The sequence below is a fragment of the Penicillium vulpinum genome (genome assembly GCF_028829585.1).
Source record: "Penicillium vulpinum strain IBT 29486 chromosome Unknown utg000001l_segment0_segment0, whole genome shotgun sequence".
Classification (NCBI taxonomy): Eukaryota; Fungi; Ascomycota; class Eurotiomycetes; order Eurotiales; family Aspergillaceae; genus Penicillium; species Penicillium vulpinum.
The window spans coordinates 4832371-4859213 of record NW_026643241.1 but is presented as its reverse complement, the minus strand read 5'-3'; the positions used below and the strand labels follow the sequence as shown (position 1 = coordinate 4859213).

General features: G+C 45.6%; 7 protein-coding genes across 7 annotated transcripts; 2 read left to right on the top strand and 5 right to left on the bottom strand.

Moving 5' to 3' along the window:
* Window positions 1–1877: 1877 nt before the first annotated feature.
* N7479_001740 (uncharacterized protein) lies at window positions 1878–2102 on the bottom strand (the record flags this gene model as incomplete). Its single annotated transcript, XM_057249437.1, has 1 exon — window positions 1878–2102. One exon carries the CDS (start codon window positions 2100–2102, stop codon window positions 1878–1880), a length of 225 nt encoding a protein of 74 aa, XP_057113869.1.
* A 2933-nt stretch (window positions 2103–5035) lies between these two features.
* On the bottom strand, window positions 5036–5647 carry N7479_001739 (uncharacterized protein; the record flags this gene model as incomplete). The annotated part of the gene is made up of 1 exon (XM_057249436.1): window positions 5036–5647. The coding sequence occupies one exon, from the start codon at window positions 5645–5647 to the stop codon at window positions 5036–5038; it is 612 nt and encodes a 203-aa protein (XP_057113868.1).
* A 3859-nt stretch (window positions 5648–9506) lies between these two features.
* On the top strand, window positions 9507–10452 carry N7479_001738 (uncharacterized protein; the record flags this gene model as incomplete). Its single annotated transcript, XM_057249435.1, has 2 exons — window positions 9507–10264; window positions 10323–10452. 2 exons carry the CDS (start codon window positions 9507–9509, stop codon window positions 10450–10452), a joined length of 888 nt encoding a protein of 295 aa, XP_057113867.1.
* Window positions 10453–15296: 4844 nt separating this feature from the next.
* On the top strand, window positions 15297–16539 carry N7479_001737 (patatin-like phospholipase family protein; the record flags this gene model as incomplete). Its single annotated transcript, XM_057249434.1, has 3 exons — window positions 15297–15478; window positions 15552–15578; window positions 15624–16539. 3 exons carry the CDS (start codon window positions 15297–15299, stop codon window positions 16537–16539), a joined length of 1125 nt encoding a protein of 374 aa, XP_057113866.1.
* A 2858-nt stretch (window positions 16540–19397) lies between these two features.
* N7479_001736 (uncharacterized protein) lies at window positions 19398–19974 on the bottom strand (the record flags this gene model as incomplete). Its single annotated transcript, XM_057249433.1, has 2 exons — window positions 19398–19715; window positions 19765–19974. 2 exons carry the CDS (start codon window positions 19972–19974, stop codon window positions 19398–19400), a joined length of 528 nt encoding a protein of 175 aa, XP_057113865.1.
* Window positions 19975–20514: 540 nt separating this feature from the next.
* On the bottom strand, window positions 20515–21127 carry N7479_001735 (Zn(II)2Cys6 transcription factor domain-containing protein; the record flags this gene model as incomplete). The annotated part of the gene is made up of 2 exons (XM_057249432.1): window positions 20515–21006; window positions 21059–21127. The coding sequence occupies 2 exons, from the start codon at window positions 21125–21127 to the stop codon at window positions 20515–20517; spliced, it is 561 nt and encodes a 186-aa protein (XP_057113864.1).
* Window positions 21128–23885: 2758 nt separating this feature from the next.
* On the bottom strand, window positions 23886–26131 carry N7479_001734 (uncharacterized protein). Its single transcript, XM_057249431.1, has 3 exons — window positions 25776–26131; window positions 25400–25719; window positions 23886–25331 (listed from the first exon to the last, which is right to left on the bottom strand). The coding sequence occupies exons 1-3, from the start codon at window positions 25951–25953 to the stop codon at window positions 24015–24017; spliced, it is 1815 nt and encodes a 604-aa protein (XP_057113863.1). The 5' UTR covers window positions 25954–26131; the 3' UTR covers window positions 23886–24014.
* Between the last annotated feature and the right edge of the window lie 712 nt (window positions 26132–26843).

Here is a 26843-nt window from a genome sequence, read left to right as displayed (position 1 = left end):
TGAAAGGGGTTACAAACCGCGCGCCTGCGCGACCCCGGCTTCTAACGCTGCCAATAACACAGCGACACACACAGCCAACTTTCACGCCAAGCCTATGTCTCATTGGCTTTTGGTTGGATTCCTGATCACGTTCTTTTATCGTGCTTTTGTTATCTTTCGTGCGCCTCCTCTAGCCTTGCAAGGATCATCCTGGCACATTGTATTAACTGCCCTTTCACTTCTTTTATTGCACCGGTATTTCCTCGTTGGTTATGTCTCTTAATTACCATCTATGCTCTATACGTATTGCAAAGCCCGTCCTACCCCGGTGGGTGGATCGATCTCCATTTTACTCTTCGTGTTTTCCTTGCTACATATGCACTGTAAGCTTTTGCCTTTCCTATTTCCCCTCTGAACATTTCTTTCTCCTTTCCCTACACTGCTGCCCTCCTATGACCTCTTCTGCGCCCAGCTTGCGATGCTTAAAGGGAACGCGACTGCCAGGCTTGACGATCAGGATACGGTCTACGCGGCTAAACTCAAGGGCATCCTACTCGGACTCAGGTATATTAAAGATGACCTGATAAGAGAGCTCGTCGCTACTGCGAGAGCCCCAGCCCGCAAAGTGACCATATTCACGGACAACCAGGCCGCTATCCAAGTACGTGCCGATCCACGACCCAGCTCTGGGCAGCAGATTCTCCGCATAATCGTCATGTGATATAGTTGTCCCTAGAGCTCGGCACCAACCGCGGTCTGACCGCTGCGGTGCGGTTAGGTAACCACGAAAACGCGGTTGAGGTTTGGGATTTTCCTGACTGCGGTCGGTGAGGGCCGTGAGGCCACATCCAGAAACCGCACTTAGTTAACTGCGGGTAGACCGCGGTTTGGCAAACAGGCCAAATAGCTGAGAAATTTATAATCCTAGATCTAGATTCTACATAATACAATCGAGTTAAACAAGATTTCCTTAACCTGATATATGAATATCGCCAGGAACTACCATGCTAGTCCTTGCAAACCAAAACAGTTATTAACAAGTGTCTAAATTGATATCAGTCAACACTTTTATACGTCTTAGCATAGCTTAATTAGGTTATTTATGTATTTGCGGTTTCTCTGCGGTTGACCGCGGTCCAACCATGCGGTTTTGCGGTGCGGTGCGGTTGGGGGGTGCGGTTGGGCTTTGCCTACCCATGAACCGGTTGTGGCGAGGTCTAGCTTTAACCATGAGTAATTGATGGGCGTGAAATTTATAGGTGGGTAAATACTCCCATCCCAACAGGGAAAAGCTAGAGCCAACCACCTCGTAAATGATGGCAGGCTCGAGCTGTGGAAGTGAAGTGCTTAACCAATTTCGGAAAATCAATTATCAAATAAACATATTTCTAATATCAGCTGAAACATGTGTCTTTCCGAAGCCGGCCTGAGCTCCGAGGTATTGATGAACAACCGCTCCAAATTTGTGGTGGAACCGTTTACCACCTGAATTTAACCACCCTCTCTAAACACCCTCTCTAAACACCCTCTCTAAACACCCTCTCTAAACACCCTCTCTAAACACCCTCTCTAAACACCCTCTCTAAACACCCTCTCTAAACACCCTCTCTAAACACCCTCTCTAAACACCCTCTCTAAACACCCTCTCTAAACACCCTCTCTAAACACCCTCTCTAAACTACCAGCCATGTTGGCCATGTTGCCATCAATGAAACCACCCACGCATTGACCATCACAGTTGACAGTTATAAATACTTGGACAAAATTCGTGGATTGGATTCTGACAGGGGACACACACGTACAGTGGTTCAATTCCAAGTGAACGTAACTAGCCGCTTTGTCTTCTCCACTCCTGCTTCTCAATTAAATAGCCCGACTCCCCCATGATAACTCTGGAGTCAAGATGGTTTCCATTCAGTGTCAGCCATCTCGACCTCCTGCTGTGTGGTGCGACGAAACACCCGATTGGACCACATCCAAGAGACCAACCCATCCATCTGCACCGTCTTCCAGGTCCCAGCCCGATCCAGCGGTAACCTCAAGCTCACACTCTGCGCGACTGTGCAATCCTCGCCATAATCAGCATCTTCGGCCTTTCTTACTTTTACCTCTTTGTGATTCATTTCTTTCTCTTTCACTTCCCCTCGTCCCCGGGAGGGATTCTTGACTCACTGTCGGTGCTTATCTTTTGTGCAGGCGTCATCTTCTGGTGCTTTTCCAGCCTGGTATACAGGATGGATCGAAATCAGTTTCACCACTTGCACACGGAGATTCTTTCTCCAACCCTGTCCCGAAACACGCTATACCCACTACGGTTCTTCTGCCCCTGGACCCATTTCTTGGCAGTAATTCCAGTACAGGCGTAAATAACAACTTAAAGATAGCTTCTGTATTAGACCCGTACCATCTCCAGGGGTTCTAGAACATTGATCCAGCAAACAAGGCAAATAGAAAGTAGGGAACCATCTCAAAGCTGCGGACCTCAACAAATGTGATTGTTAGACCATGCATTAGTTTTATTATAATAGCAACAAAATGAGATCTCGCATCTCCATTAGCAGCACACTTGGAACGGGAGAAAGGGGATCAGATTAAGCTGCTCATCGCATTCTGGATATCCAAACTCGAACTCGGATCAATATAGCTCCTAGGAGGGCGCTAATCCCACCTAGGCCACCCAGGATTCTGCCCTTTCTCTCCGTCTTTCGGACGCATAACACACATTTCTCCCCTCAGGACTCCTAGGAACTTCAAATTATTCGATGCTGACTAATGATCAGAGTGACCAATCAATATATCGGGAGGCGAAGCGCTTGGCTGAGCAAGGCGCAATGTTCACATGCTGATATTTAAATCCCACGACCACCCCCAAGGCGACTCGATCCATTACACACCATTATTCCAAAATCAAAATGCCTAAGAACACCTATGCTCGTTCGTGCCAAACTTTGGCCTGTATACACTCCAACCTTCCGCAATCGCCTCAGAGGGACACCAAGAAAACCGCAGATTCAATTGCTTATTCAACAATTGACGTCCCTAAAATCAACACCATACCTCCACTATTTGCTCTACCTCCTGAACTGCTCTTAAAAATCCTCGGAAATTTGCAAGATCTTGAAGACTTTTTTTCTTCAATACTTGCCTGCCGCCGGATTTTCGATATTTTCCAAGAGGCACAAAGACCACAAAGACTACTTATCGAGTCAACTTTCGCCAAATATCTTCATCTAAGGACCGACTGGGGAACCTACAGAGTGCTGATCCAGCTCAGTCAGATTATCCGGCGAGATATCGTACACAGAGACATTGTACGACACATCTTTGAAACCGGATGGGAAATTTTCAGACAAAGACATCAAGAAGAACTACTTACTCCATTTGGAAGAGCCCTCGCATGGTCTTATGTCTTGAATGAACGCCAAGCTGATGCAATCTGTCTTTTGCAACTAATACAGAACGGAGAGCCACCCTTTGGATGGTCGACAAGAACATCGTCACAGCAGCCTATTCAACCGATCGGAGAGCTTTTGGACCAGCTAGTCTTGGAGGAGAACGGTGTTGATAGAATGTACATCAGCTCTGACTTGGACCATCCGCTGGTCGAGATTAACGGAAAATCCAAACCAAGTCTCAATGACAAGGAGCGGGTCATTCTTTTGAGGAATGGAATCTTATTCAGGGAAAACTCAATTGTGACGAGAAAGCGCAAACCTTGTCCGCCGAGGGCCTCGTCCAAGCCTATATTTTTTTCCAGTCTTGCCCACACTTTTTATCGCAGATGAATCCCAATGAGACCATGAACGGGGACGCTGTGGAAGCTCTAGCTCATCAGCTCCCAAGTTCATGTGCGGGGGATGGACAGCACGGGTCTTTACACGGCCTATGAATGGCGGGTAAGTCGCTGGCAAAGCCTCTGTCAAGTAGGCTGCAATCTATGTTTGCGAACTGCTGGTAGGGCCCGCATGATGCTCATATCGATCGGTGCCTGGGGCACTAGTACGCTTTAACAGCCGCAGGCCAAATACCTACTCCGAAGGCCCTGTTACAGTATCGGCAGCCATTTTCTACTTTACGTATTCACTCGGACCGAAGCGGTTTAATATCTCCTTGTTGATAAATTTTTACGGTACAGGATGGATCGAAATCAGTTTCACCATTTGCACACAGAAATTCTTTCTCGAACCCTCTCAAAACACGCTATGCCTATTACAGTTACTCTATCCTTGACTCCTTTTCTTGGCAGTATTTCAGTACAGCTGTCAAAGACACCACATAAAAATCTACCGTATTAGGCTCGTGCGGCTTTCGCAGCTTCTAGAAACAAATGGAGGATCCCCCTCTGCTCACTAAGTAAGAGTTCGGGCTGTCAACCTCCCAACTCCAGTGTTCGTACTGTATCAGCTGGTTTCTTACTATAGAATCAGTTCAGAATAGAGACAAACCCGGTAGATGATAAGCTAATATACACCGATCCCGTCGCCAAAAGTAGACTTTTTTAGACCGGAAAGAAAGACTCCTCTACGCAGACGCATTCCCACTCTGCAAGCTGTGCCTCGAGTTCCTTCAGTCGCCTAGCCGTCACTGGTTGCTCCACTCCGATTTCCGCACCTTGTTGGCATAGGCGCCTGTAAAGTTGTATTTGCAGCCGAAGCGAAGCTAGAAGTTTTAACAGCACTTTCGCCGCTTCATGCATCGCCATTCGTTGTGAGTGCCACGTTCCAAATGGACCAAACACCCGTGCGAACAGTCCAACCAGATGCTTCTCCAGACTGGGCTGAAATTGTACCACATACTGTGGATGCATCCCCTGCACTACCTGAATTCGAAGGGCATCCGCCTCTACTACTCGCACCTCCCCCTTCTGCGACGCTTGCACCGAGGAGCAGAGTCGCGTAGCGAGCGGATCATCAAAGAAACCCCACTTGTCATTATTTGATTTCGTACAACATTGGCACGATAGTAATACCTGAGGCCGGATCAATGAGAGACTCGCTTTTGTAAGCGCAAAAGAGTCTTGCGCCAATTCCTTCCGTTTAGCTGGTCCCATCCGCTCTTAGACATCCTTCATAAGATCGTCTGGGAGCATAGGGAATATGTCAAATATGATCACATCGTCGAGCTCAAGCTGCATCTTTGCCAGTGTCTCTTGGAGCCAAGAGAGCGTCGTTGATTCAACCACCATCTCTTGAAATGGCAAGTAATCCCACCAACTCGGATTGAGCAACATCACAGCTGGAAACTCAATCCAACCGGACAGTAATTTCTTCCAATTGAGGAAGCTCTCCTCCGAAACACTCCATTTTTCTTGAAATTGCCGTGCCTGAACATAGAGGGCATCAGTCTCCTGGAGTGTGAATCGTCGCGTTTGCTGGAGTGCTGAAAGCTGCCTGGGGATAGTATTCCGTGTCAAGCCTTCAATTGATTGCACCGAAGGGTTTCGGGAAAAATAGAGTTTAAAGGGGTTGAGTTCAGCACTGCCGTTCACGACCGGCGCTGCTTCCGATCCTGGTCGAAGGAATTTCTCGAATGGGTTCAGTCCACGAGGACTTCTTTTGACTATACCAGTCTCATGCGCCTCTGTCAATGAATCAGTCAAGGAGAGACTGTTGAGTGAGACTTGAAGTGAATCACTGGAATCCTGGTTAACAGCAGCGGAGTGAGGCATCCTTAGAATAAGTAGAAATTAGGAAAAAAATTAGAGCACCACAAACTTTCAGTTTCGAGCGAGCGAGGATTTTTATGCTACAGCGCGAATAGGACCAATCCGAACGCAGTCAAGAATAACGTTATTGAGTTGAAAGATTGCTTCAGATGGAACATCACTCTCGAAAGGTTGAGGGACGGTCGCGCCGCGAACGGAAATCGATGGGAAGCTTCACAACCGATGCGGCGATCGCCCTCAAAACATTCAAAGACATCCTTTCCCTCCCAGTCAATGAGTAAAAGGTACAGTAGAAAATAAATTACCTCTTTGTCTCTCAATAGCCTTCTACCTTACCCAGCGTTTCTCATTGCTTAGCTTGCTTCATACATTTCTCTATCTCGGGGTATGTAAACACTACCCCAGCGTCCTGTTCCTTTGGAATGGCAAGAGGAGATTTCGGTATTTTCGCATAGTATTAGGGGATGTAATTTATGTGAAAAGAGAATCACGTGGCGGCGCTTTCAATACGATTCGAAACTTACAATTGAGCTAAGCCGGAAACAGATTAGTGTGTTTCGGACTAGGGTTTGAGAAAAGATCCTACAGGACCGAAGTGGTGAAGCTGATTTCGATTCATCCTGTATCGTATCCTAAACGCATCCCGTGGCAGTGATGCGGCAGAGTGGCAAAAGCTGGAGCTTGGAGGCGTTTTAGTCCTGATCTGGACGACTACAGTGCTTCCGGAAATTGGTGTCATCACGTACACACTTTTATTCTTTTTTCAAACTCTAATGCCAAGAAACGCTAAGCTTGTCTTAGTATGGTCTATAAACAACCCCGGTCTCTAGGTATTGTTCTTCAAAGTACCGGATAAACACATAAGCCAACTGAATGTTTAATTACATGTCATGGCTTACGACTTCGTACTGGAACGTATTTCCTACCCCTCTTCTTCTTCAGTGAAATTTTACCATCCTACCACAATGCCTTTGTTGAAGAACTGATCCTCTATACTACTGGTAGATAGATCATGGCTCCCAACCTAGCAGAATCCACACTCGAAATGATTCGTGATATGATTCTTAGTAATAAGCTGACTGCTTCCGAAATGGCTAGAGCTGCAGGATGCAGCAAGCGCGCAATCTTTAGAATTCGATCTAATCTGCGACTATTCGGCACCATCAAAGCTCCTCCCGTCAAAGCTGGACGACCACGCAGTATCACGCCAATAATGCTAGAAGCCTTATGCAATTATCTGCTCGAGAAGCCAAATTCTTACCTCCAGGAGATGGAACTATTTTTGCTGGATGAATTCGGCACCCCTATACCCAAATCCACGATCAGCTATACCCTATATCGAACAGGATGGTCAAAGAAGGCTGCCCGACAAAAGGCCAAAGAACGAAATGTAAACCTACGTGACGATTAATGTCATCTCATTTCGGAGTTTGGTTCACATCACCTTATTTTCGTGGACGAATCTGGGTGTGATAATCGGATAGGCTTCACCTACAGATTTCGTTTACTTTACGTTGCGTGGTGCGTCTTTCTACGGTATACAATCAGCATTTGGCGCTGCTATATGTGAGGGTATAGACAACAGCGAGTTGCGAAGATGGGAAAAATATCACTATATTTCCGAAGTCACAGATTGCGTCACAATGTACATATGGAGAGCACAACCACATCGTGGACTAATTAAATTGCGACTTGGACACTATACAGGGGTCAATTTAGCAAACAAGATATATGCAGGACCCTCTTCAACAATCATCGAACCCTCAGTCTCGTTCAATATCTCTTGACTTTCCCCCGGCAATCCAGACTCCAACATTTCTTGGAAGGATAATTGCGCCACTACCCTTTGTCTCAACTATTTTTTCACCAGCTTATGTTTGGAATCTAATAAGGTCGTATTTCAAGCAATATAGGTTTCTTTCAAGATCCTGCATTAGATCATTACCCTATAGAGGGCTGTAATTACCGACATACCAAGGATCTTGCAGAGGCAGAGTCCGCTATACTCGCTAGAATTCTTATAAAGTAGTTTCTCTTTGCGGGATGCTTCGTAGCTTGGTGAACCGAGATTTTGAGTGACCCTGGGCGCTCCGTGGTTTCGGTGGACAAACGTTAAAATGGCATAAAACCAGTATTAAAGGTTGTAAGATTCAAATATGGACTAAAATCAGGCGCAATCTAGGATTTGGCTGAAAATTGCCCAGCTGCCCCTCCCTGAGTGTATATATCAGCCACCTCGTGGCGCTAAGCAAAGCAATACGCACGTGACCCGGAACTCGCCCACCTGTGGCGGAGTCTAGGGTATACCGCTGCAGTGACAATAGGGGATTCCGATTGTCCCTATGATCTTTTGGCCTAACGGTTAAATACTCCTATATAATCACTTAGGTATAGCGGCCTAAGTAAACCTGCCGGGACCGCAGGATTGTACACCCAATCAATAATGAGTTCAGTTTGCCGTTAAACAGGTCATAGTTAACGTATTTCATATACGAGCTGGACAAGCGAGCTGGCCACCTCAAAAACACTGAAATAAGATAAACTACAACAATATGTCTGAAAACCCCCCTTCCTATTTTCTTTGATTGTTTGTCGATAACTGTCGATAACTGTCGATAAGGCCTTTCAAGATCATATATCAATTGCAAAGAAATTGAATCAAGGCATTGTTACAGTATCGAAAATTATATCGACAGAGGCCAGAAAATATATATATCTCGACCACCACATTATAAAAATTCTGTTCACTCTATTAAATGACTACTTACTACTTAATAGGCATTATATATCAATAGAAAGTCCCAATCATCTCTTATTGTTGTGATATCCCCCTGTAATTTATCGTATATAGTATATGTATTGAAGTGGCCAGCATAGTGAGGCTGGTTGCACCAGTTTCAGGACTAAGTGTAGTTCAAAGCCACCTTGACCATGGACATGAATTACCGCTTGGCTTCGCTATTTTGGACTGCTATATTAACAGTCAAAAATATCATAGGCTTTCAAAGTGACGGTCCTAAAATGGTCCTTAGATAAGCCAAGAGCTCTGACTATTCCCTCCAATTCAGACTGGTGGTTTGAGTATATATATAGAAGACCATTTTTAAGGAGTAATAAATGTCCCCTGGACCCAATTTACTTGCAAAGGATCCCTCTCCCGGCGGTACAGGTATTGTAGGTGTCGCCACAAGTCATTTGATGTTCCCGCGGCAATATATTGACGGCTTTCGATGTCGTACACGATAGTGCGACTATATTGATATTCATGGCGATAATTAATTGACTTCAAGTAGAGGTATACTCACACCCAAAAACGACAGCCAGATCCTCCACCGGAGAACTGATATTGATGGCGGAAATTTCGGTAAATTGTATCAGCGATATATCGAACCTCAATAGCTATAGTAACCGGATAGTCCCAGTGCCGTATCGCCGAATTGGTGAGGAGATATACGGGATTTGACCATTTAAGACGCCTATCTATTTCTCTATACTCTGTCACTATATTCACACGCACTGATCCACCGGCCCGAAGAAGGAGATAAATCGAGCAATAGTTGTCCGACCCATCTGTTGCAGCACCAGTGTAAACCACAACTCTTATATGACTAATAGGCCGGGTATCTGCTAGAACTTGATTTTGAATTAGATTCACCATTTTTCTTCAATTCAAAGTTGAGTCAGGAACAGGGGAGGGAAGGCAGTACAACTACATTGCTCAGCTAGCTATCATTTTGGAGGGGTTATAAGACATCGGATTATCTATTATCCGAGCCGGTAGATCATATACGTTAGAGTGATCGAGGCTATCGATCGTTTTCTATCCCTTACTCTACCTCGCCTTCTAATATCTAACGCTACCATGTCTGGTCAATTCGACAATCACCAGTCGATCATTGACTTTTGCCGTTCTTGTCCAGAGGATCAGCTTATTGGAGGCTTGAGGTCTGGTAACCAGGTCGCCAAGCTACCAGATTGCGACTTGGTGGTCAAGTTCGGCCCGTTTGTTACCTCCCATGAGGCAAAGAATCAGCAAAAAGTATACGGTATACTTGATCCAGATATCGTTACAGTCCCTTCGGTTTATACTTTTTTTGTGGACGATGAGGGTTGGGGCTATATAATATCGGATTATATTCGGGGCAAAATTATCGATCCTCTTTCAGACTCTCACATTAAAAAACTCGCCCGCATTCTTGACTATTTTCACTCTATTACCTACGATAGGGCTGGTAGCCTATATGGTGGCCCTTCAATTGGCTTGCTCTGGCCAGATACAAATGATCTGACCATTAGCAATGTTCAGCAAGTGAATAAATGGTTTAACAGCCGGCTTTTCCCCGGAGATAGCAAGGTTCATTTTGATCCTACCCCACTCGTGCTCTGTCATTTAGACATAGCCCCCCGAAATGTTATCTGGTTGGACGATGGCCGTATCTGTTTACTGGACTGGGCATCAGCAGGATTTTATCCGAGACCGTTGGAATTTGCCAGTCTATTTTTTCAAGAATACCGTTTTAGCGACATGCTTTTGAAAGCAGTCGGTTTTGACTCTGGTCGTGATAAAGAAGAACAGCAGAGGATCTGCCAGGCATTGTATAACAATGAAAGGTACTCTTTGTAAGTCAGAACTGACCAGAATTTCTTGTTTTTGTCAATTTTCTGACTCGGAAAATAGTGGTTCACGGGATATTCAAGAAGGGTCTTCGCCTAATGAAACAACTGGTTGTATCTTTCCTCTTCCGTTACTTCCGGAACCGCAAAAACTTCCGACTTCACGAGGTGCGAACGATACTAGTGAATTATAGGGATGAATTTGATCTCTAGATTATCTGGTAGATATATATAGCCTGCAATAGAGGGCCTTCTTACAGTACCAGTAGCTTCTTATAAAGGCTAGAATCTTCTAGGTCTATTGGGATCACCCGATATCCCCAAGGTCTTCGATGTTCGAAATGACTCGGCTGCACTAATCAGCTATTATGATATTAAAACCTATTGACCTACAATTGATGTAGCCGGTAACCAGCTTATTCCCCAAAAGATACGTTAGTGGCCTGGAAAAATGTGTTGAGAGAGACGCCTCTCTTACGGCTCGCGAATCAACAGAATTGAGATCATTGTGCCATCTTCTATTTATGACTTCTATTTACTTAATTATAGTAAGTGATCTCCCCACAACTTTTCACCCAAAGGCCGATGTTACCTACGAACCGTCGGGCAGCTACTATCTTCACACTATGCGTAACGAAGAAACTTGAGTCTTGGTCCTTATAAATCTGCATAAGATCGAGACTGTTCTCAAGGGTCACATTGCGTGCTTTGTTGATATTATCCCTGAATATCTCGTTGGTTACCCGTGACTGCTGCCATTCCGTATATTCGTTCACAGCTATATCAAGGAATCCGTGAATCGTGATTGGTTCAACAAAGTTACGTTTAGCAAGCACACCTTTATAGGCAGGCGAAGTGGACAATGGTATTTAAGATAACGCCACCGGCAGAATATTGTTGATGATATTGATCGGAGGGCACATAGAATAGCTTAAAGAGTTATTCGAGCTTTTCTTCTTTTCGAGGCGCTGATTTTCCTCCTTATAAAGCTGCTCACGAAAGGTGTCGGGAACATCATCATGAGTATCGAGCAGTCCACCCTCTTCCACATATCTGATAAGGTCCTTTGAATGTTGTGTTCTCAATCTATAATACTTCTTGCCCTCTAGATCTTGCCAGCAATATTGCCCTTTATGGCGGCACGGAGGCCCCGGGCATCGCATGATACGATACACATCTCGCCAGACTGGGTCATGACCCGAGGCATGCTCGGCGTCAATCTAAGCGTCTCGTTCGGCGAGCATTCGCTTAGTCACGGATGATTTTCCTCTCTTGTCAGTGCTGGAAGGAAGAGACCCGCTGTCATCTATATAGGTAATAGCTATCTGAAGCCGGATCGTCTTGCCACGATGAAAAAGATAGGTCCACGCCAGTAGCTGTTTCTCTATATCCTGCCAATCAACACTAGTACCCTCGAAATGTTATTTATATTCCGTTGGGAGTTGACCGATAAGACCATAACAGTATCATCAAGTCTCCCCCGCCGGGTGCGAGCTATCTTCCGTCGTATAATTATACTAGCGTCCGTTTTCATCTCTTCCCAGTAAGAGCTGGGACGCACTGTCAAGTTTTGTTTCGTATCTTTCACCAGAACTCGGTTATTCAGTTTAACCTTCCGCTCAATTTGGCAGTGAATACAGTCTGTAGACTGTTCATCCCATGCATTTCCCTCACCACGTCCAACCTGTTGGTGAGACGGATATTCATACAAGGAAGAAGAACGTTCATCATTGATATCGTCGGGGTCCGATAAAGGGCAGATTATTGACGGTGTGTATTCGCGGTCCAAAAAGCCAGGGGTGGGAGCATACAAGGGAGTCTTTTCCCAGACGTAAGGCATTTCATATTGGTTGCAATCATTGTGAAAAGGAGTGTTGGTCATACCCTCAAGGCGAAAGATTACACTGAAGAGCCTGGTCACATTCTTGCGTGTTAGCCTATCCCAAGATGGTGTCACAAAGCAGCATGGGGAAGCTATAGCTAACAGGCTGATTATCACGCTGTAAAGAGACATAAGCGTTCGTGAGTAAGCAGATAACTGTACGGTAAGCCACTGATTGCACTGCTACAATCGATTAATCCTCTGATCTGAGTTAGACATGAGAGTTGCAAAGAGAAATGATCACCTTTGCCAGATCGTTTAGACCCACTCTCTGCCTCGAGTGTAATTCAATGGAAAGTTCTAATTTCTACCCATACAAGCATAGTACATGACATCATATTCTTTATCTTCTTTATCTTCTTCTTTCTTTACAAATTTACAAGTAAATTTATAGAAAGAGGTGATTCAAATGATTTTATTTGATTAATGATACTAGAATTAGTGTTATATTCATATAATTCCTACTTGCTACCATGATAATTAAACATTTGAATGCTACTGAGTATACAGGTTGGAACATGCGTAAAATACAGTCATTAATCAGCTACTTTATGTTTGCCAAGATGAAATTTATGCAGCAAAATGGGCTTTGATGGGGGCCCTATGGGTCTCCAGCCCATTTATGGGCTTTGCAGAGGCCTAATCATTAGCTGTATCAGGTTGAGCATGCCCCGCTTGCTTTCTCACAATCTCTAATATACCAGACTGCATAGCACACAATATGATCCGACGTATGAAAATATAACGGTAGACGAAGGGGCGATGCAACTTATTTATATTAGCTGTTGTGGCATCTCTGGTAAGGATAAATTGCCCTCATTTTTCCATTGTGAATCAAAGAAATACCGCAAAAATTGAAGAGGATCTTTCAGCAAGCCGGCCACTAAAGTGAGAGCTCAAGTTGTTGGTAGCTGCTATGTAATCAGAAGTTTAATTCTCGCACTAAACCGAGAGGACGTTTGACTAGAGGAAAATACCATCAGTATTGATATTAGAGACGGGATATCAGATTAAATTACCTCATATAACTTACACACCCACTGATAACGGCGAGAGTCTGATTTCTAGTGGAAGAATGTGAGGGCCAACTCACTTATCGCTATAACAGAGCTGTCACACGGAGTCATCAAGTAATTGATGGCAGGAAATCCTTGCACAAAATTGAAGATACCGGAAACAAATAATATAAAAGCACCAACGCTCTCAGGAAGTCATATTACTTGCAACGCGCAGGGGATCATTATGGCGGCGTGGCTCGATATACTCTCTAATACCACCGGCAGTTCTTTGGTAGACACGGGGCGATTTGAAGAAATTGTCCAGGGAATGAGCCACCCCAACTCGCAATACCCCTCTCTTGTCTATTTTGCTGGCAATGGAAATCGCATCAAAGCCCTTCAAGCTTTGTTTCCTCACAATAATGTCACACGCAAGGGACCTGCTGGGCTTATTCGAGCGCACCTTAGTACAGCAACTGCACATACTGAGCATCCTGTCATATTTGCCGAGAGTAATCCTTTTAGTCAAGCTGGGGTGGGTGACAGTTGCTTACTTAGGTGGTCTGGAGACAGACATCGACGATATCCTCTCGCCCTTGGGGAGTCTCAACGTCTAGCAGACCTTCAACAAGAGGTGATTAGACACAAGATTTTGCCATGGACACAAGTTCTTTGTTTTTTTGTCGACACCGTCTCTGAGATACGAAATGTACAACAGCTGCTAGATGCACCTATTGGGACCCTATCAATTGGAACTTCACATATCCACAGTATGATGCGTGTTGTTATTGTGCTGTCAGGCAACTCTCAACCCGAGGCGCATGACGCAGATAATGGCTTTGAATTACCCAATGCATGGTTAGGGCAGCACAGGATCACAGTTCTGGATATCCGTGACCGGTCAGAATTGTCTCCATTCATTGCATTCGACCCATTGAGAAGCCTAGTTCTTGAGCAAATCCAAGAGATTCGATCATTACAGAAAGAGAAATGCCTCTCATTCTCAGCCGTACATCTCAACGCACTCTGGGGCCGAGGTCTTCAACTTCGGATGGGAAGTTCAAGCCCAGCCAACCTTGACTGTCTTATGGTGGCACGAGAGGGTTATAAAAGGAAACCAGCAATGGTCAGTTGTTTTGTAGAGCTAAAAACTCAATTTGCAAGTTCTGCTTGCCCTGAGGATGAGCTTTACAACTTCATCGCCTCGGCTCTCCTTCTGGATGCTTATCCGCCTGAGATGCATCGTAAGCTATCTCTGCCTATAGCTTACTCTGTCACCCCTTACAATCTTTGTATGGTTTGTCACTAATGATTTAAATCATCTTAGTTTTCGAGCCGAATATGGTTTTCAACGCCCTTTATCGGGTACATTGTTGGAAAGCCTGGGAAGGGGGAGACGCTGAAATAGTTTGCAATAAAGTTTTGTGCCGCTTCATCGGGGGCTTTGTTCAATTGAGGTCCAAGGTCTCAGCAGACATTCGTCACGAATCGCTAGTTCAGTTCCATCGCCGATGGGGGGTTTGCATTCAACAACAACTTGCTTTGCTTGTATGTGTGGACCACCAGAGCATATGCTGCCTTGCAGGCATGCAATTTGTGATAACTGCGTTGTAATATACGGAACTAAAAGTCCCCGTACGGAGTACCATATCGACCTACCGAAATGCCCTATCTGTGATAAGGCAGTGAATCTCACGATTCGTCAACTTCCACCAACCAAGGGGCCAATTGTGTTAAGTCTAGATGGGGGAGGGGTTCGTGGTATCGTTCAATTAGGGCTTCTGCGAGCACTAGAAAGGCGGATTGGCGGAATATCGATAGCACACATCGCCGATTTATTTGCCGGGACAAGTGTTGGTAAGAGCATCCGTGACAGTAAAGAATGCACCTGTGATTGAAAGACTCTGATCCGTAAAAAAAAGGGGCGCTTTTGGCGGTAGATATGATATTGAATGGCCTATCTGCAGAGGAGAGTTGCGCCAAATTTCCGGCTTTTGCTCGGATGATTTTCGGATCGCCTCCTAAACATGCACCAAAATCCTCGATATCCCGGTGCGCTACATGGATAAAAAGCCTGGCGTGCCTTTTAGCTGATTGTCAGTACGACTCGGAAAGACTAGAGGATGCCTTGCAAAGAGTGATCGACCCCCAACGCCGAATGTTCGATGTCACGACGACAAGCTCCACTGGTTGCCGAGTCGCTATTATCACGAGTCGTACTTCTGATGGAAAGGCTTGTGTCTTGGCAAATTATCGTGGAATGGGCCAGCGAGAAGTGAATGCAGCATATGAGTTCCTTATCCCTAAGATGGCGGATGAGAATCCTCACGTCTGGAAAGTGTGAGTTGAGTTGAACTGTTATCAATTTGATTTGGAACAAACGAAGAACTTTGCTGATGAACAATACCAATAGAGCTCATTGCAGCGTCGCAGCTCCTTTGTAAGTGTCCCAGTAGCTTTGAAGACGGTGACTAATGACATGCAGCTTTTTCCGATCAAAATCCCTCCCAGGCTTTGGTGCGCTACAGGATGGCGGAGTCCGAGCCAACAATCCTCTGGCAATTGCGCTCAAGGAGTCAGTAGTCATCTGGCCCTCTGCGAAAACCCATGATCTACTCTTGTCAGTGGGAACGGGCTCATTTTCTTCTGCCGCTAAGCCAATTGAGCGTGCTATTGGTATATTGCAAGACAGTGCTATCCCTCGTATGATCCGAGCGACGATGTCCTCTCCATGTATGGATGGCGAGCAAGGATTCCATGAGGCACTCAATTTCGTGCCAGATGTGGAAAGATCAAACATCTTTCGGCTGAATCACGAGTTGCCTGAACCACTTCCTCGGTTGGACGATGTGAGCAAATTAGAAGAGATGTCCAAGATGCATTTTACTGTTCCGACTGAACTAGTGAGAACTATCTTGGCGACCGCTTTTTTCTTCTTTGAACTCGATGAGTTGCCAATCAAAAGCCAAGGAGCGTTTTTCTGTAAAGGCTCAGTTCTGTGCTCCCGATCATATTCTAGGGACCTAGTGAAACTGGTCATGGTGGAATTTCCAGGCGCAATGTTTGAAACGGCCCGTGGCCAACGCCTTGGGGACGTTGATGATGATGATGGTTGCCGCGTATGTGGATACTACCGCAAAAAGGTGGGATTTTCAATCAATGGACTTCATGAAATGACATCAATTGGGATTGCCGGTTCTTCGTTCTTCCAAAGGATTGGCGGCTTTCCAAAGTCGGTGCAAGAGCTCCTCGATGATCAACAAGCCAATTCCCACTTTGGTCGTGCAGACCATTTGGTTGCTTCCTGGCCCCCGAAAAGGAATTGCTACTGTTCCCCACGGGTTAAACGTCATATCAAATTTTTGGAGCCAGCCTTGATATACAAGAAGCGGCGGCTATGAATTGGCACTGCACATTTGCTCTATGTTGACGTTCAAGGTGCTCATTTATTAGAACGCTCAAGGCTATGCTTTCCGTACTATGACGTGGGCGGGCTCCCACTATCATTTGACTCTGGTGAACCCGATGAAAGCTATCGAAACATTCGGTTTATATATCGCTGCGAACTGCGAGCGCCTGAATTCTCTGAATACCCACTGCTACTGTCTTGAGGACAAGCAGGGGAATTGGGAAGGTTTGTGAAACGAGGAATGATAGGAGGTCAGAAGCGAAAGAGTTATCTCCTTTAAAGGTCAAAAATAGAAAAGAACCAATACCTAAACAAGTCTAGCAATGATTGCTGAAGCTCAGTATCTCCCAATATCACTAAAGTGATCTGGTATGAGTGATTTAATCCAATTCCACTAACAAGGGACCCTCTACCTCTCCAAGTACACAGGCGTACATCAGAAAAGAAAAGGGGTATTTTGAGGCGAAATGGCGATGAATTGGGTCTATGGATTTCCCAAGGGTGTCAGATTCACTAAATGCAAAATTTATCATTTGTTTTTCATATTATCTTCTGTTTTGCATCTGTTTCGCTGGATATTATTCATATAACGTTGTTCATTACGTTGGTTTATCGTTTATCATAGAAATTTCATCGTTGATGTTAGTACTAAAACGTATTTTTTATAGGGGATTGATAAACTCACCTCCCCTTTGGCTAATCTCACCCCTCCCTGCCTGCAATTTCTGGCATTAACCCTACCGCCTTCTTAATTGGGTGTGATACTGGATTCTGCCAAATATTTGTACGGCTTTCAGGAGGGTGGGCCCCTTCGGGGAGGACGGAAGCGCTCTGCACCGTCCGACAATGACGATGCAGTTCCCTCTCCGCCAGCTCGAAAGATAAAACCTGATACGCCGCCGACTACGTCGTGGGAGAATGAACGTACCACTGGCCGGGAACATATCCCGAATGCAGAGCAAACGTTCGCATGCTTCCAATGCCCCAAGACATACTCCGACTATAATGGAGTGAAGAGGCATTTCAGGACATCCCATTTGACGGACCGGACATGCAATTTCTGCAATTTGTCCGTCCTGCACGAGATGCACTTGCGGAGGCATGCCGAGGATGTCCATGGCCTTCGAACATGAGCGTCAGATTCTACTCTTCCGATCTTCGAGGGCCTTGCGCCATTTCTTTATTTCTCTACTTGGACACACTTGGCGGAGCCATAGCTGGTGACTATTTCACTAAAGCGTACCTTATGTGTCCCGATTATTTAGAGTCACCGGAATAAAATCCCATCGTAGTTGTTTCGACCTTTTGATTGATGGGTCATAATGAATTCGACTGCCTTCCTCTTTTACTCATCTCTGTATACCTATTAACTTTTCGTGCGTCTCATCACGCGAACAAATCACTATCATGGAAGAGACCTCAAATCTCGACTGCAGGCCCTCAACTTTGTCTGTTTCCTCCTTGGGTGCTATTATTGAATTGTACCGTACAGTTGACCACTAAGAGTTTCTCTCAAGGTCTGCCCGTGAACTTTCATATGAGCTTCGGGGAATGATCGAGGTTCAAGGTCATTTAATGATATAGTTAGTCGGGACAGAAGTTGCTGGTGATATAACATTCCTATTGTCCCGGTGCTTGAGTCCAGATGTATTTCGAGGATATACTGGTGAGTCACTAGATGCATATGGCGAATAACTGGCAAGTTGCATTATCTTACTATCAAGAGCGTGGATAATCATTTTTGCTTGTATATTCGGGTGTAATTCAGATGTCAATAGATTGATCATAGATCCTATCTCAGAAGTCTTCTGGCTAAGCAATGATATCGTTTTCTACTTTGAAAGGTAACCAACAGTAACTAGGATTCCGACGACGTTTAAGAATAAATATAAAAGGATTTCGGTAGGCAGCAGCTCCATACTATTCAAATCAATGGATTTCATCGGTACCAAAATCTTTCAGGGGGGTTAAAAAGGATACAAACGAAGCGGGCTCTGCGGCCTTAATAGGTAAGGCTCCACATCGGGTCGATGATTGGCTTCCAATGAGATGACTAAACATGTTGTCCTCAGCCGCAGCACCAAACAAACCACATGGAATAGACTACTGTACTGATTTAATTTTAGACATGAAGATGACGGGCCGAGGGGATGAGATTCAATCACGACGCAAAATTTTGAACCATCCGGCGCAGCAACCGGTCCTCTTCTTGGATTTCTCTGATACTGTATTTTTGGATACCCGTGTTTTGGTAACCCTACCTTGGGGTGCTTTGAGGGCCCTAAAGATCTAGAAACAGCGTCTCCTGGCCTGTATGGTTCGCTGTCCAAGCTAGACACACATCGAGTGACCCGAAGCCAACTATGTAATAAATCTATAGAAACATGTCCAGGCAGGTCCCAGGCCTGGAGATGTGCGTCCGTGGTTGAGGAGCTGCGACGGCAAGGCCTTGGTTCTAGGCCCCGTGATCCAGGACAGTTGACTCCAGGCCAAGTACCGAAGGCTATGGATGCAGACCCACATTAGACGTACGTCCACAGCTCTGAGTCTAGGTAGGCTTTCAAACTGTCAACTGGCGACCACCCTAGTAACCGCAAGGGCCTTCGGTCTTCTGACTACGGTCTATATGGGTCACAAGTATTTTGATCTAGATCTCAGGTGCATTTATTCGTCGTATACTGGGGTAGAGATAAAACGGCCACAACGGTTTCCCAGGGGAGCAGCCAGTAGAAATTTGAGCCTATTGGTAGTCGAGTCCGTAGAAGATATCACTTGGCGTCAAGCTTGGGTGTGCGTTGATTATAGACTTTCAGTCATTGAACTAGACCTGCAACACGATATATATATGCTTTATCCTGCAAAAGGGTAGCATCCGATATATCCCGTGATTGGTACCCGGCAGATAGGACACTTCTCCATTGTTCCAAGACTTCCTGCGCATGGCCTGCACACCATGTGTCCACATAGAATGAGCACCCAGCGATCTGGCTGCATATAACAGATCTTGCACTCTAAGATATGCTTTTCTCTTTGCTGGGAAAGTTCCTCTTGCGTCTTTTGGTGCCTCTCCCTCTCCTGGCGAAGTTCATCTCGAAGGATGCGATTTTTGTCTTGTAGCCGTTGCATTTTATGGCTAACCGCCCCCCGGAGCTCCTCAACGGCGTTTTCCTGGCCCATTGTTAGTTAAGGACGACAAGGTCTTATGGGGAACTGGTACCAAAGTTGACGGCTCTTTCGTTTCGGTTCTTTTGCGTTTGCGTGATGGTATCGTATCCGTCTCATCAGCGACTGATTCGACGATCATACTCTCAAAATCTCGATAACAGTAATCAAGGCGAGGGACCCTCCGAGGTCGTGAGCTACCTGGCTCGAGGCTTGGCAATTCCTCGTCATCGGTGATAATAATCGTGTCGGAGGGGCTTGCCATCGTGATCTTTGTCGCCACTCTCAGGGGAGGAAAGTCGATACAAGCTTGGGAAGAGGAAAAGAGAATGTCAGAGCATACAACCGGCTGGGGGAAGGAGGCCCTTTATATACCTGAGATCCAACGGTGACGGACTCAGCCTCGGGAAATAATTGGACACTGGTGCGATCGCAATCTTCCAAGCTACATTACACGATTGGGAATCAAGTCGTGATAGTGATGCAACTAGGCGATAGCGTTGCATGTGCTGCCCCGACGAGGCAGACAGTGTATACCTATATTTATCCGGATCTCCCTACTTGACTGCGGCTCAGGAGATCATGGCCTGCTTATTCTTGTCTTTGAAGTTCCTGTACTGAATTCGAGCAACGCCAGCGACTGACTGCGCACATGATGCACATCAATAGCATGGCGCCGGAACGCCATCTTATGTAGCAAGGATACTTCCAGTTGCAGTTGAGGTGACTGTTCTTTTAGATGAATAGCGCCAAAGTGGATCCGGCGTCGTAAAACATCTGAAAGCGAACATCGTCTAGAAGTTCCTCATTCGCAAAGCATTTCTAGATTCTCAGACTTCTCGAGATATTCCTTGGTACTACGCGACAGCTCGTGGGGTACGGACACAGGTTGCTGGGCTGAGTCGCCATCACTTTGAATTTCGCTTGGATCCAGCAGCTGGGCTATAAGATAATCCGACGTAGCCGATTTAGAAGCCTTCCTCTTAGGCCAGCCCCTTAACGGACCTCCCCCGGGGACGTCATTGTAAGAAGAACGATTATCCGTAAGAACGCGATTCACTGCAGTCTGTATCTCACTGGTTGATGATCCCGACCGCACAACATCGATAATGTGGTGGACATCAGCATCATTAGAAGTCCGTATTGCCTTAAGAAACCCGTCCATAAATTGTTGATGGTACTTAAGTTCTTCTTCCATCATACTTAAGTAGAGTTTGCGTCGTTTGTCAGAGCTCTCATTGACATCGCAGATACAGTCGCGTTTTCTGCATTCCGAGCACGGATTTCCACCACTGCACTATTTTAACGAAAAGTAAGTAGAAGATCTATACTATTATAATATTCCCTACCTTTGTCCGCCGACGCTGACATTCTTTGCAGACAGTGGACTGTCTTCGTATCTTGTTTTGATGCTTCATTTTGAAATTGATCAACTACTGCTTCTTTGTTGGTTGTTATTGGAGGCCGAATGGGTCTGAAGGGGGGAGCAGACATAGTCATATAGTGTGTTGAGAGGAAGGGGGGAGGAGACGGTTAGCGGGAAGTAGAAGGTGGGGTGACCGAGATAAAGAGTCAGATCAGACAGAGAGCGGGCCAAAAAAACACCCTTCGATACCGCCTTCTTCATCGTGGGACGGTTTGAGTGGCTGTATATAAGCGCCCACCGAGGCTCTGAAACGAGAACGCGGGTCTAGCGTCCGCAGCGTGCACTGTCGTCCAATGAAAGCCACTGCAGAGACCCGCTCCTACAGCAAGATGATAAGCCAATGAACGCAATCCTCACTGAACGGCGTCTGGCAATTCGTGGTCGCCCTAGACCATCTCAAAACCAGCCCAGGCCCAGAATGATAGGTCTATGCGTGTCCTGAAATGGGTATCTCATGAGCACCTAGGATGCCATCTATAGAAGGTTCTTCTCCTTTACAAGTCGACCATTGGTCGCGAGCTTCTCTTCCTCATGCTTGGACACCACAACTCGGCTTAACGCCCACGAGCTTCCTACTTAGTGTGATATGTCATTTGAAAGCTGTGCCGGAAGTTTATTTACATCTTGTGTCTCATTAAAGGCTCGAAGGCTCAAATGCGTTTATGTTCGTAGTCGCTATTTGTATTGGGCTCTTTTGTGCATTCTGCTGACCGCCTCTAGGAAGCCCCGACGATTCGCTACGCTTCTAGAGTGCTATCAGTTTCTATATAGACTTCCTTCCTATGTAGCAGTTTCTATATAGACTTCCCTCCTATGTAGCAGTTTCTATATAGACTTCCCTCCTATGTAGCAGTTTCTATATAGACTTCCCTCCTATGTAGCAGTTTCTACATAGACCGCCCTGCTATGTAGCAATTTCTTATTCTCTGAGAAAGTATCACATGGCTCTTTGGTTGTCGATCCACGCCAGAAAAGATTCTAATGACTCTTCATCCGCATAATCCGTTGTAGGGCCGGCAAAAACAAGCCTTGCTTCCAGTCCAACTGCCCAAATATCACGTAAATGTTCACAATATTCAGCCGTACTTCATTTGGAGGTTTTAAAAGTCCAATGGGCCGTTTAGGAAGGCCTCAGTTTCATCCCGGGCAGCCAGAGCTTGCTGAAGAACTGAGACCTTCACATAATTCTCTGTAGACTTCGGCACAACCCATTCTAACCCGGACCCAACCCAACCCAGCCCAACCCAAAGTGGGTTTTGGGTCCATTGCTTCGACCCAACGATGGGTTTTGGGTTATTAGTTATAACCCAAAACCCATTGGGTAACCCATTGGGGCCCCAATATAGTGCAAACAAAACAAACAAAAAATTTATATGGTTGAAATTCAAAGATTTGAATATATATATATATATCTAGCATAGTAACTCAATTTCAAAACAAAAACAAATTTATATAAAAAGCATTTTATACTATTAAAAAAGTATATTTAAAAATGCCAAGACTTGGATTTCATGAATTTTATGAATTTTTATGCAAATGTGTTTAAATGGGTTATTATTGGGTTATTGGGTTTAACCCATTGGGTTTTGGGTCAGAAAGCGCAATGCGAACAAGATACGTAAGCATAAGCGCCTACGAGATAAATATAATATATAGCCACTTCCACATTCTTTTATTCTCGGCCTTCCAAGGGAAACTTGCTCTTGAAATACGGTTGCTTTCCCGTTTCCGCACCCATTTGAGGACCGCAAATAACACTGGTGATTGCCCTTCAAGTCTTGCGGGGGCCGCCTTTATGAGTTCAACATATAAAGGACCAATTTGCGTGTAATAATTTGAGGAATATCGTGGTCTTTGAATATCGTGGTCTTTTCGCGTTCCATGATTGATGGCTCCCCTTTGTGCAATAACATTTATGTTTATTGAGCCCTTTCTTATTAGCGGACCTAAGTCTTATAAGAGTCCCCTCTATCTATATTTTTCTATACAGGTTTCTCTACTCCCTAAATACCCCCAGATATAAAGGCAACGTGCCCAATGGCCGCTATCAAGGCTACCAAGTCCAAGGATACCACTTCGAAAAGAAAATTGATGCGGCAAAAACAATGCCGCCGCAAAACAAGTCTGATGAAAAAGGCATGCGAATATAGTAGGATGTGCAGCGCAGATGTGTGCGTGGGAATTCGTATCCGAGAGACGGGCCAGGTACATATTTTATCAGCGGATACTTCGAGATTCTGGGCTTTCCTCAGCTCACAATTAGTATGTCTCAAACTATGGCTCTGATGAAAAGATGACTGACCTATCAAGAACTCCTACTATCCAGCCCCGATGCTAGTGACAGACCAGGATCTACAGCAGGTTGGCAAAGATACACCGCAACAACCTATATGAAGTCATAAGACCGAAGTGGAACTCTCACCAAAAAGAACCTTTGTTTTTCCTATCCTCGGTCAGGGATTTCATGCAACCATTATCCCAATAGTTTAATTTAATTTACGAGAATATAGCTGTGATTGGCGGTCCAATGATGAATTCTACATAAGGAAGAAGGCTCCATAAGGAAGAGATCTCCGTATGGAAGAAGGCTCCGTATGGAAGAAGGCTCCGTATGGAAGAGGACTACAATATGGAGGCTCACGGAGACCTGATTACCAACCCAAACAGGGCTGGCAAATTCGAGATATCATTGGCTAGCCTGGCTACTCGGTCTTCCTACTCCAAGGTGGAGAAGTTCCTAACCCCGTGCGGGGATTTAAAATTCAGACTACAAAAACACAAGAGAAAGTATATGAATGACAAATCTCCTGTGTTAAACCCCTAGATTTTCCTTGGCTGCCGTTAAATGAAACGCGTCTCAAATGTAAGCCGGCACCTGATTATGAGTTGATACAATTTCCGAGAAAGCCTTTTTGGGCATTGTCAGGTGACATATGCAGATCGAATTGCTCTTGCTGAGCAGCTGCACGAATGATAGGATCAAACGGCATGGTTTGCTTGGTGGCTTTGACAGAGACTTGCCAGGAAATGCAAGACTGTGTCTCAACGTTGCCACAGAATGCCTCCCAGAGAAGGCACACGTTTGCATTGCCACCGGGCTCAGATACATGCATCTGGTTCAGTACCCCTGTGACCTGAGAATAGTCAAGCCAAAGTCTCCTGGTGGGACCGGAGATACCATGAGTTTCACTAAACTCCTCCGAGAAACGGATTATGCCAGCAAATATGCCTAAGAAGTCTCCTTCGCAAATGGGTACAATAGACGAGACAAACAAAGACCCGTTGTCTTTGGGCAAAAGGGTGACGAATGCGGACTTATCGGTCCCACCTTCATACACCAATTCATCGCCGTGTCTAATGCCTAGATTATCGGCACAAACAGACTCCGCGGCGCACTGTTTGAAAGTTTCCTCTTCAGCGAGAGAAGCCCACTCATTCGAAGCACTATTCCACGAGGTTTCTGGCACTTTCAATAATCCTCGCACGTGAGGATCGTTGAGATAGCTTACCCGTTTCAAGTCACCTGTGCTCAGTGATAAGATCCGCGTTTCTAATTGCTGGATGTGAGGGTGATACTGCTTTTCCCACTCTAAAACTTTGTTCACAAATGAGATTTCCGCTGTTTTAGGATAGGTTCTGCAAAAGCTGTCGAATTCTTTCGAGCGGTAAAGAAGAATTTTGTGAGCGCCAGCCTCACGCATTTCATATATATTCTTCCAGAATGTACGATATTGTCGCTGATTCTCGGGGCCCAAGCTATGCCCGATGTCCTCCATGAATCTCCTTGTAGCAGCTTTTTCCGCCATTGAAAATCCATCGATCGGGCCTTTCGCGGGGGGCAGTGTTGCAGGATCTATCAGAGCGGCGCATTTAAGGATGATTGGCCAAAAGATGGTTTCGTTGTAGTTGGTCTGTATTGCTCTGCCAGCGTTTAAAGCAGTGTCCCTTCGAATGGTCTTGATTGCTTGATCATAACTGTATTTGGACAACTCGTTGACATAATCCTGTGTCTTCTCCAGCTTAGTTGTTACCATAGCTGTGCTGGTGTGTTGCCCGTACTTCGCTATAGCGGAGTTCGATTTGACGCATTCCATGATTATCGTTGTTATGACCTTCATTTCGTAGGCTGAATTCATATATGATGGCAAGGAGCTATCGCGGGGTGTCGGTAAACTCTGAGGATTAGCGTCATCGACCTGAGGCAAAAAGTGAATCATAAGTCCCTTATTTCATCAATCATGGATTTGAAGCAGTAGTGTCTTACCGTTTGGCACGTTTGAGGCGACAGATTTTTTTGGGGAGCCTTGTCGCTAGATATCCCACTTTCACAACTCGCAGATGCTCCAGGATGCTGGTCCATCAACTTCAAGCCATGACCGTTGTTTCTCTTCTTCCTTTTTCGCTCCCCTCTGCCAGCCATATCATTGTAAGTCGTTCGGCCTTCCGTTACAGCCTGTTTCAGAAGGCGCTCAGATCCACGTTTGTCATGTGGAGGAGTGAGAGGTGTTTCGATCGTCTTTTCCTTCAGCTGAGAGTTAGGCTCGGACCCGCTGCCTCTCTCGGTCCTGAGTTGGGCTTCGCGAACTAGAAAAATTGTCAATGTCCCGATATGGCTTAGCACTTGGCGGGGGCTCGCTCACGATGTTCGACAGCATGGGCGGTAAGTGACCTAAGAAGCTCCTCACTGCTTTCAACTCCACAAATTGCAAACGACTCCCGAATCTTCTGGGCTGCCAGGCCCGAAACAGTACCATCCATAGCGAGAGATGAGAACAGGAGGGAAGTTTGATTTCTTGGAGGTTCAAACCGGAACTCCATACTAGGAATCCCATTTCGAATGTTCTAGGCATTGACACCCTTGAGGGCGGGGATATGAGCCAATCAAATCAACCCCAGCGACTCGCAAAAATAGCACCATCCAGGCCAAAGCAAGAGTTCACAGAGATTCGCCTTCTTTTGGGTGTCCGTCTCATCTACCTCATAAGGCAAAAATGCAACAATTTAATGCATATCAAGGTGTCAACTCAAAATCATTATTTTTGAGGTGGATGTCAAACAGCCCATCTAGCATATGCCTGACCACACAGGGCCTTTGAAGACCGTCGGAATTTGTGCTTGAAGTTCTGAAAATAGATATTGAGGTCGCTCATGGACGGTGGGCCGCAATTTTTTTCGAGTCGAGAAATGTCCTCAACGCACAGACAAACCAGCGAGGGCGTGGATGGCATGACTCGAAGTCAACACGTTGGGATCATGATTCAGACTGTACAATCTTCCCATTTTGTGTAAGTTAGCCGTGTCGACTGCTTTGAGGTTGATTTGTTGAACAGTCAAATTGTGAATGATGAAGGCCGATCAGCGTTATGTTGATGTGTTGATGTGTTGATAGTGAAGATGGTGATAAAATGAATTAAACGGCGGCTGGTGAAAGAAAAACGATATTAATCTTGGGTAAAAAAGTACGGGCGTTCAATTACTGCCATTGGCTAAATAGATTGTGGTTACTTTCTCTTCCTGAGCCCACATGCGTCACGTGCATTCCCTAGTACCCCTCTACCCCCCAGGCTGGGGGCGCGCTGCGCACGCATTTGCCCTGAAAAACGAGCCTATAGGCGACCGGGCACGTGGACGGTGATAAAGTCAGACTGTCAACCTGTCCAGTGAGGGTTGATTTCATTGGCTCATCAGCTTGCTGTAGGAGCGGATCT

Bases quoted from the DNA above. Each gene is read 5' to 3' on its own strand.
- N7479_001734 (XM_057249431.1), bottom strand. From the start codon at position 25,953: ATGGAGTTCCGGTTTGAACCTCCAAGAAATCAAACTTCCCTCCTGTTC. The intron at 25,720-25,775 runs GTGAGCGAGCCC...CAATTTTTCTAG, and splicing joins CGCCCATGCTGTCGAACATC to TTCGCGAAGCCCAACTCAGG. The intron at 25,332-25,399 runs GTAAGACACTAC...TTTTTGCCTCAG, and splicing joins CGCCTCAAACGTGCCAAACG to GTCGATGACGCTAATCCTCA.